Below are 10,466 nucleotides of genomic sequence, written 5' to 3'. Positions count from 1 at the left end.
CAGGACTGAATTAGATTGCCAGACTCTCTATTTGGTTTTTAGTAATATAACCTAGGAAGCAACTTAAGAGCTACGAATATAAAGATATTGAGGCTAAAATCCAGCAATGAATGTGAGGAGCTCAGTTCTTTTCATCCAGAAAGACATGTAAGTATGTAGCAAAGTAAGAGTTTAAGCAGCCGTTTTCACTTCACAGATCAGTGGTTTTAGTCTGATGGGAATGAGCAGGTACGGAAAGGTAAGCAGATGAAGAAACTGAATGAACAGGTAGAAGTGGAAAGGGGCAAAGAAAAAGTAGTTTGTACATGGAATGGTACTGCTTCCCATAGATAAAAGGTTATTTTTGATAGAGTATGTGGTCGGATGCTTGAGCAGTTTCTTGCAGGGAGTGTATACCTGGAACCCATTGTACAGCAAAGAACAGTCTGGGGGTTTTGTGTCTAATGCCTTCAATGACAGATGTGATAGCTGCTTTTCTTTTTGTAGGGAACAAATGCATAAAAGGTTCAGTGTTACGTTTTGAGTTGTGTTCTTTGTGGCTGTATTGGGTCTTTGCAGGTTTTCAGGGTAGCTTGTGTATATCTTTATAGTTTCCAGAATCCTATTGCAACTAAAATTTGTTAACAGAGTTTCTTTGATTGTTTCAGAGGTGTATTTGACGCTTCCCTCAAAATGGCCGGGTTCTATGGACTCTACACTTGGCTGACTCATACTATATTTGGGATTAACATAGTCTTCATACCGTCTGGTAAGAATGTGAACAATTCTAATCTATTTATGGGCAATACTGCATAATTATTTATTGTACAAGATCAGTAGCATTAAATATTGCTGATAAGGTTAGTGTTGAGGTTATTTTTAGAGAGTGGCCATGGGTAGGGGGTGGAGAGAAGTCCCTGACTGCTGTCATGCCTCTGAGATTCAACTTCTTTTTTCACAGTGCATCCCCTGCCAGCTATTTTACTTCTCCTGACTGTTTCTTTTGCTGGATGGAATTCTTTCTCCCTTCTATTCAGTCCAGGTCTCTCCAGGTTTTAACTCCATTCTGCCTGCCTTGGCTTTTGTTTCTTCCATAGTTAACAGGTGCTGATTTCTCAAGATGCCTAAATGCAGGGAAATGTGGTATCAAGAAAATGCATGATAGAGGTGTGCTGCTCATTCTCAGGACTGTTGCCTGACTCTTACCTGCCACTGTTTTTCTGTTATTCTTTAACCTTAGCTGTGGAAATGGCTGAAGAGTTTTCACTGAAAAATCTTCTACCCTGTTCCTCTTTTGCCTCTCTTCCCCTAAAAAAACAACAAACAAACAACCCTAATTAAAAAAAAATGTTGTACCTTCATGTATGAGGAAACAAAGGGGGAAGCTATAAAGCAACAAAACCCAATATAGTAGGAAATGACTGTATTGTCATGTGCAACTACCTTAAAGGCGTTGGTTGTCATTAGACAAGTAAAAGGTAATTGTTCTTTTTCTTTCAGCTACATGCAAAATCTTAAAAGTTTTTGCTTTCTGGTTAATGAGACCAAAAAAGAGGAAGGAAAAAAAAAAAAAAAGTATTTTTTGTATTGTGTTCATTCCTGTTGCGTTAAATTAGCACGACAGCAGTACTGCATGACTTTAGATTGCAAGGGGTGTTTGTACAATCGGAAGGGTATATGCCTGTGTGTACCTGCACGCACACAGAAATATGTAAGTCATGGATTTTATATTGGCCTGGTTTCTCACAGTGCTACCTACATTACTTTATGGCTGACTGCAGGAGATCTAGGAAGTTACAGTGAGACTTCTGCTTGTATGCTTTCTTGCACACAGTGCTAATTTGTAGTTACGTGAAAGTTTGAAATGTGCATGGTTGATATGACTTTAAATTTTTCTGAACTGGTGCCTCTCTTGGAAGTAACTCTTTATGACTGACAGTTGTTGAAGCTCTTCTGTATGGGAAAACGTGTTATTTTCTTTTTTTTTTCCTGAACAAGAGCTATAAAACACCAAGAGCCTTGCGTGGCACTTCTTCCGTGTCTTATTTACAACAGTTGATAAAAGAGGGACTACCAGCGTGGCAAAAGTGTCAGAATTTAACTGTAAATATATCTGTGAAATAGGTTTCTCTGGTCTTTTTCTCACCTCTGCTTCTGTGTGCTCCAGCATTAGCAGCAATCCTTGGAGCCGTGCCATTTCTGGGGACATACTGGGCAGCCATCCCTGCAGTCCTAGATTTGTGGCTTGTGCAAGGAGAGGGATGCAAAGCCATTTTGCTCTTGGTTTTTCACCTCTTGCCCACCTATTTTGTAGATACAGCAATTTATTCAGATATATCAGGGTAAGTACATGAAAGACTTTTTAACGTTAGCGTTGTAAAAATACTTCACGATCACTGATGCCTTTAATTAAACTTACTTCTCTAAAGTATGCAGAACAGTATCTTCAAGCGTAGGAATAGGTGTAGTGATACCACCTCGTAGTAAGAACTCTTACAAGCCTAAGTGCCTTTACTACCCCAGGCCTTTTTTCTGCGAATGTTGTCACTTTAGAGGTCTTGAGCTCGAATGTCTAGCATTTTTCTTTACACCACCTAATGTCAGATGATGCTGCAGAACAAACAAGAAACCCGTGGGCTAGCTAGGGACCTGAAAAAAACACTTTAATTTTTCTGAATGGATTGTGAGAGTTTTGAGGATTTTTTTTTTTTTTTTTTTTTTTTTTTGAAGCCAGGCATTGTGTTACGTCACCATACCCCAGTGTAAAAATCTGTTGATGATGGATTGATCTTTCATCAGACAGATGAAATTGCAAAAACTGGAGGTAGGCTTCTACTGAGACAGTAGCCAGTGCTCTTTTCCCATTGGGGGAGTTAGGCACCGATTTCTTGAAAAATCTAGCGAGGTGTGTGGCAGCCCCTATTGACTTGAAATCTCTCCTGGTTTCAGCTTTGCACACAGAGAAGCAAATTCCAAACTGTGGAGACAAAGTCAACATTTGCAGTTGTTTCTGGAGTGTAACGGAAATGTGCGCTGACATTTTCTGCTGCTGAAATATCTAGTGAATCCCTTCATGCAGTTCAGACTAGAAGATAAAGCAGCACTGTTTAACGGAGCTGGCAAAGATCTGAACCATCCGGTTTCACATGTGCGAGACATACTCACAGCTATGTACAATATAAAGTTGTGCTCCGCTAGTTACTGCTTCAGTCTTGATCATCAGAAACAATCCCAGTAAACTGTTGGAATTGAGGACTTTGTGCTCCAGAATTAGTTACATGCTGGTACAAGTCCCTCATTTGTGCTGATTTTTATTGTAATAGAGTTAATGTAGAATAAGGACATTACGTTAGAAATTACTATTTTTGTACACCAAATATAATTAGACTGAACAGAGGGGACCTAATGATAATATGCACAATATTAATAATAATTTTCATAGACTGTGGCACTAGTTATTTTGTATGAATTAAAGCTAACAGGCCAAGTATAATCAAATTACCATTTATTTCCAGCAATAAATCAAGGATAAATTTAAGGCTAGTAGCTATTTAATCGGACAGTAATTCTTCTACTTCTTAGAATACATTTTTTGACTGTAGGGGATGCAGGCTCTGCTTACTGTCCTGAATATATATGCGTCAGGAATAGATTCTCTGACAGTGGTGCAAAATTGTATTCCCATTAAACAGAGCAGTAAGCATTTGCTCTTTTGCAGATGAGATTAAACCTGTTTGAAATAGCTATAACAAGGTTATGCAGGGTTTTCCAAATGCATTAAATGTATACTGTAGTCCTATTTCATCAGGTGAGCTGTTGTTTTAATTTGGCAAACTAGCCAGAAGAACGTTTGAACTGCTACAAATGCTGGGAAAAAAAATCATTTCAAGTTTTAAAGGTTTAGAAATGAATCATGTACCTACCGCTGGAGAAACATAACACTTCAAGATCAAGTCTGTGCCCTGAGAAAAACAATCTGGCCCTACCAGTGGGTTAAATTTGGTCTAGGTAAGACATGGTTGAGGTGTCTATGATGTACTAGGTGATGTTTCATGGTCTCATTCCACACGCAGTTGGGATGAAGGCAATGACTACCAACGTTGAGCAGAAGTCAAGGTCATAGTAGAAATCTGGCAGAAAATGCCGGAGCTCTAAACGGACTAATTTTTATTCCATTACCTGCAGAATTTGGAGCAGCTTCCTGAAAATTGGGTGCTAAGTTTCAACTGTAGCTTTTCTCATATAGTTACATATTGCCATCGTTATTTCAGCTATAAAGATTAAGCACGATGAGTAGGTTTTGTGTAAATGCTGTTGACAGGATTCTTGTTGCGCACCCGAACTGAAACACGGAAAAGAAAACCAGCGTGGCTTACTCGCTGCCAGAACGGCTCTTATCAAAAGCTCCATTGGCCCCGACTTTCCAGTAGATACTAATATGTTCATAAGAATCTGGTTTTGTTTTTCATCTGAAAACATTAAAAGGCAACGATAACAAACACTCAGTCTGAGCAGTTGTTTTATAACAAATGAGAAGACATGACTATTTGTTTAAGGAATATATGCGAACTATTCTTTGAAAGGTGCAGTGCAAGTAGCTATCATCGTGTAAATTAACGTCTGTGCTCAGGGGCGCTCATACTACATGTTACTAGTTGTCTTAAAATTTAACTTCTTGACCCTAAAGCCTGAACAATCCTTGTAATCAGTCATCTTTCCATTTTTAAAATGGAAATGTTTTTCCCCTTGACTCCTTCAGGCATTCTTCAGCAGATGTCTATAAAGTAGCTCCTCCGTTGTTACCACTATAACCAGCATTATATGCTACAATACATTGTTTGATCTGTTGTGCAAATATAGCGCAGGATACAGCTAGGAATATTTGTGCAGCCAAACAGCAGCTCGTAGTGCTAATACGGGCATCTATAGCTAGCTATGTCATTTTCTAAGCTTAATAAAACTTCATGGTTAATTCACATTTCATAATTGATGGTATTGCTGGTTGTAATTAATTTAATTTTATTCTGCTTGTGCCATAACTCCAGAGGTGGTCATCCTTACCTGACAGGTCTTGCGGTAGCTGGTGGAGCGTATTACCTGGGACTGGAAGGAGCCATCATAGGACCAATTCTACTTTGTATACTTGTGGTTGCTTCCAACATATATAGTGCCATGTTGGTGAGTCCAACAAATTCAGTGCCCACTCCATCGCAAGCAGCGTGGCCATTGCAGATCTACCGGTAAGTTATAAATGTCTCACATCTGTGCATTCTGTTTTGACATGGATCAGTCTACGTATGCATAGGTATAGAGAACGGGTGAATGCGTTTTATATATGAGTGTGCATACATACCTCCCTGCGTACTGAAGTGTTTAGAGAGGATTCGGCTATCCTATATTCTAGAAATAAAAATGATGGCAAAGTAAAATACTCACTGCAACTTGTGAACTTGAAACGTTCATTTAATGTGTCTCAGGTTCTTACAGAAGGCTATTCCAGAAACTTCGCTTGAGGATACCTTTGTATCGTGTAATTTATATGCTGCTCTTATGCTAGGTGGTGTTTAAACATCCTTTTTTTTTCTGTGTAAAACTATTATTCATGGATGTCTAATAGTCAGTGTTCATTGACCTTGATAAGGGGCCTGCCTGCAAATATTGCCATTTCTGTGTGTTACTGTGCAATAATGCAAAATGTAAACATACTGGAATTTAAAACATGAGATAACATTGTATGTCATTATTCCTTTAGAATATGGTCTTGATTAATCTCTTTATTGAAGTTACCAAAGAAGGAATATAGAAATGTGTCTTTAAACTGTACAGTTAAGGAATAGGATGAATAAACTCCTAATTGAATACTTAATTAGAGCTGGGAATCTCATGGTGAAGTTATTAATGACAGTAGCCATTTTAATGTCTCTACTGTCTTGTTCAGTTACATAGGTTAGCTCATTATACATACATCTTAAAGAGGATTGTGCTTGTCAGAAATAATCCTTAGCTCCATTCACATGAATAATGTTGTCATTTTTCATATGGGTAACTTAGGAGAAAAACCACTAATTGGACCTGTTGGAGACTCTGACTTTCTGTCTATGCCATAGATAGAGCTTCCCACAGTACGCACAAAATCTGCCTGTGCGTTTGTCTCCTGTTCAATTTGTAGGAATCTCAGCAGATCTGAGTCTGTCTGTTGTTTTTTTTTCTCCTCCCTACCCCCCAGGTCATCTAGAGAGAGTCCTGAGGAGATGAAAATGTCTGCAGAGTGATGAAGGTGCTGTGCTGCGCCTATTCAACGTGAGAGAATGGCTATCTTCCGTCTTGAGCTCACAACAGCCATGGCCTTGTGTCCCTTTACAGCTGTGCCTAGGAGCAGCTCACAGGGAAGCATAGCTTGGGTTTGGAGAAACCACTTCTCGAACATCTGCTGGCCTTACATTACCGTGCACTTTGCCTCTTCAGGAAAGAATGTCTACTTCCCATGACTTTGCATACTAAGACACAGTTCAGCTGCCTTCTTGAAGACCTTGAAGACCTTCTGTCTTCATAAAAAGAATAGTTAAGGACAGGTATATCCACTGGAGTCGTCATCTAATCTGCTGAAATGGTTAACTCTACTTTTATTTATTGGGTTATTTGTCTCATTAAACTGTAGTAGCTTTAAAGAAAGCTAATTCAAAAATATTTATTCTCAGTTAATCTGGCAGCAAAAAAGCTGTAAACCACTTGTTGTTAAATGAAAGTAGAATATAATTATTTGCTGCTCCTCAAAGTATTTCTTTAGAGGCTTTGACCATCATCTGTAACTCATAATAACACTTAAATATTATCCTCTTACATGCACTGAAATTTAATGTTGTTGAAGACTGGTATTTCTAACATCTTCCTGAAGTTAGCAGACGTGCACATTGACAAGTGTGGACTTTACTCATACTGAAACAGGAGGCCTCATTTACATAGTTTAAATCTTGCCCTCATTTGCAGTGAAGTCTGATAGTATTTTGCTCTTTACCCACCATCCCAGTGGACTCATCTTGTCAACTCAATTTAATCAAAGGCCTTAAGTGTTTTCAGGCAGAGGTAATGTACGATTGTCACTTCTACTTCCAGTAATGGAGATTGTTTAATGCTTGTTTTCAAATGCTGTGGCTGACTTCAGTTAATTATTTTAACAAATTTATTTCCAAAGAGGAAGGGGAGAGAGTATGGGTTTTGGTTTATGTTAAGTTTGTTTGGGGTTGTTGTTGGGTTTTCTTATTTTTTTCCCTGTAAGCCTCTGGCCAAATAACTTACTAAGACATAAGATATATCTTAATAATAAACTGAGTTCTTAACTTCCCAGAATGGTGTGTTGCCTAGGTCACAGCATCAAGCTCCTCTAGTGCTTTTCTTCCGTATGTAATTTTGCTTAAATTGAGTTTTGATGACATTTAAGGCCTTTTGTATTGATTGTAGAAATATTTTGCCACAATGGATCTTTATAAATGGATCCTTTTCTAAATAGGAAGTGGGTCTTTTTGTAGACATTTCATACTTGAACAGCTTTTCCACAAATACAGTGAGGCCCTGGGTACAAAGCAGCAGGTACACATGCTTAACCAAAGAACCACCTTTCAGTTTCTAGTAACTTCTCTTGAATTCATTTCAGAATTGATAATGAGTTATACAAAATTCAGGCATGCCTTGCACTTATTGCGCAATTCACCACTTGGAATAAAAATCTGTTCTTATCTAGGGATGAGGATATCTAAGACTTGCATACAGACAGCTCTTCCTAACATAGGTGTTTGTTTTACTGGATTGCAGAAGTGCTGATAGTTTGAGAAGGTTCTTAATTTCATGACATTGCATGTATTTTCACATTGTTTCTAAAATATATATTGCCATAGAAAGTGAGTGGAAGGTACTCTGATACCTACTAAGCAACAAGTCCTGCTATAGGTTTGCAATAAACAGGCTGCCTATTAAGACACAAGTAGCCAACTCATCAGATTCTCAAAATCAGCTGCTGCAATTTTACAGATGAAATTTTATGCTTAGACGGGGGGGGTTGAATATGCTGGTTTTAAACTTGCAGACTTGCAGGTATATGTTTGGAGGACAGACTCAAGTTTAACCTGGTGGTTTGACTCAAGTGCACTGAAATACGGAAACGTCCCATTTAACAGTTTAAATTCTGAAGGAGCTACACATCGGTTCCAACTAACTGAATAGGAAGGATGGATTGTTTGAACTAAATAACTGTCTTGTGTTTTCATTCCATTGGTTTTGTGGCTCACATAAAATCTTTAATGAAATACATTTTAATAATGGTTGCTGGCTAGGGTGGAGGATGACAGAGAGCCTGAATCTGTCCCTAAGAGTTCCTGCAACATCCTAACCAGCTGGAATGAGACCACCATGATACTAGGGACATTTCTTTAGTATATTACTTATTTTAATTCACAGTTTTGCACTGAAATGTTGCCATCATAGCTTCTTGTAGACAGCATTTAACAAAGATTACTAGCAAGAAATATGCATCTTTAATGTATTCCCAGTTTTCCATTGCTCCTCTTTGCTCACTGGTCAAGACATTTCTATTTTCCACATTTGCTATCCCGGTTATTTCTCAGACCATCTTTCAGGTTCTTATGACACTCAATATAGTCATTTTAAAGAGTCATTATAAAGCATTCTTCTGTTTGTCTTTAAGTTTTCCTCCTCTCCCTCCCTCCTCACCTGACCTCCTCAGAAGAAAGAAGAGTGTCTGAAGATGAAAATTGTATTTCAGATAGTTACCTTCAATAATGGCAAATAGGTAAAATCAACTGAGAAGATATATTGCTATTTTTAAATCTTCCTTTCCCAGTGTGAAGAGAAGGTATTTTGTGTAGAGAATTTATATCTGATGTAGTCTTGTTAGTTTGCCCTCCTTTGAAACGAGCCTTGATACGGATGCTTCCTGTTTCAAATTCAGCTAAGACTTGCCATGAAGAACCCTCCACAGCACAGTCTTTCTCAGTAAACGTAGCTCTTGCTGTACCTGATTGGGGAACCAACTGTATGGTTCAGTGGTAGTGCGGTAACAGTATATTGCCAAAAAGAAAATAAAAAGAAGAAACAAAACCTTCAATAATGCCTTTTTAAAATATGAAATATTCACTGAATTTCAGTATGTTTAAAAAAAAAACCCAAAAAACCCACCACCATATGAAAAAGGATACCTTGATGCTTTTTTAGGGTTTGTCTTTAGTAACTATTTAATTACTAGTATAAATAGAATAACTTGTCCTTGCATATATAACAATCTATATTATTTTCTGAAAAGGCTCAGCCTCTTTAAGAACAGTTTACAGAAACACAGCATCACAAACTCATCAAGGTTGGAAAAGACCTTGAAGAAAATCCAGTCCAACCATTAACCTAACACTGACAGTTCCCAACTACACCATATCCCTCAGCGCTGTGTCGACCCGACTCTTAAACACCTCCAGGGATGGGGACTCCACCACCTCCCTGGGCAGCCCATTCCAATGCCTCACAACCCATTCTGTACAGAAATGCTTCCTAATATCCAGTCTAAACCTTCCCTGGTGCAACTTGAGGCCATTCCCTCTTGTCCTATCACTTGTTACTTGGTTAAAGAGGCTCATCCCCAGCTCTCTGCAACCTCCTTTCAGGTAGCTGTAGAGGGCGATGAGGTCTCCCCTCAGCCTCCTCTTCTCCAGACTAAACACCCCCAGTTCCCTCAGCCGCTCCTCGTACGACCTGTGCTCCAGACCCTGCACCAGCTTCGTTGCCCTTCTCTGGACACGCTCGAGTCATTCAATGTCCTTTTTGTAGTGAGGGGCCCAAAACTGAACACAGGAATCGAGGTGCGGCCTCACCAGTGCCGAGTACAGGGGTCAGATCCCTTCCCTGTCCCTGCTGGCCACGCTATTGCTGACACAAGCCAGGATGCCATTGGCCTTCTTTGCCCCCTGGGCACACTGCTGACTCCTGTTCAGCAGGCTGTCACTCAGCACCACCAGGTCCCCTCTGACTGGCAGCTCTCCAGCCACTCCTCCCCAAGCCTGTAGCGCTGCTGGGGGTTGTTGTGGCCCAAGGGCAGCCCCCGGCATTTGGCCTTATGGAAACTCCTCCAGTTGGCCTCAGCCCATGGCTCCAGCCTGTCCAGGTCTCTCTGCAGAGCCTCCCTGCCCTCGAGCAGATCAACACTCCCACCCAACCTGGTGTCATCTGCAAACTGACTGAGGGTGCCCTCGATCCCCTCGTCTAGATCATCAATAAAGATGTTAAACAGGAGTGGCCCCAACACCGAGCCCTGGGGGACACCACTTGTGACCGGCCGCCAACTGGATTTAACTCCGTTCACCACAACTCTCTGGGCCCGGCATCCAGACAGTTTTTTACCCAGCAAAGCGTGTGCCCATCCAAGCCTCGAGCAGCCAGTTTCTCCAGGAGAATGCTGTGGGAAACGGTGTCAAAGGCCTTACTGAAGT

General features: G+C 40.0%; 1 protein-coding gene across 1 annotated transcript; it reads left to right on the top strand.

The window, feature by feature from the left end:
* Window positions 1-651: 651 nt before the first annotated feature.
* On the top strand, window positions 652-9,419 carry LOC141957623 (transmembrane protein 245-like). The gene is made up of 4 exons (XM_074899425.1): window positions 652-748; window positions 2,147-2,321; window positions 5,025-5,219; window positions 6,206-9,419. Exons 1-4 carry the CDS (start codon window positions 673-675, stop codon window positions 6,249-6,251), a joined length of 492 nt encoding a protein of 163 aa, XP_074755526.1. The 5' UTR covers window positions 652-672; the 3' UTR covers window positions 6,252-9,419.
* The last annotated feature ends 1,047 nt before the right edge of the window (window positions 9,420-10,466 follow it).

The sequence above is a fragment of the Athene noctua genome, chromosome 2 (genome assembly GCF_965140245.1).
Source record: "Athene noctua chromosome 2, bAthNoc1.hap1.1, whole genome shotgun sequence".
Taxonomy (NCBI): Eukaryota; Metazoa; Chordata; class Aves; order Strigiformes; family Strigidae; genus Athene; species Athene noctua.
The sequence above is the reverse complement of the archived record's forward strand: the minus strand, read 5'-3'. Positions and strand labels throughout refer to the sequence as shown.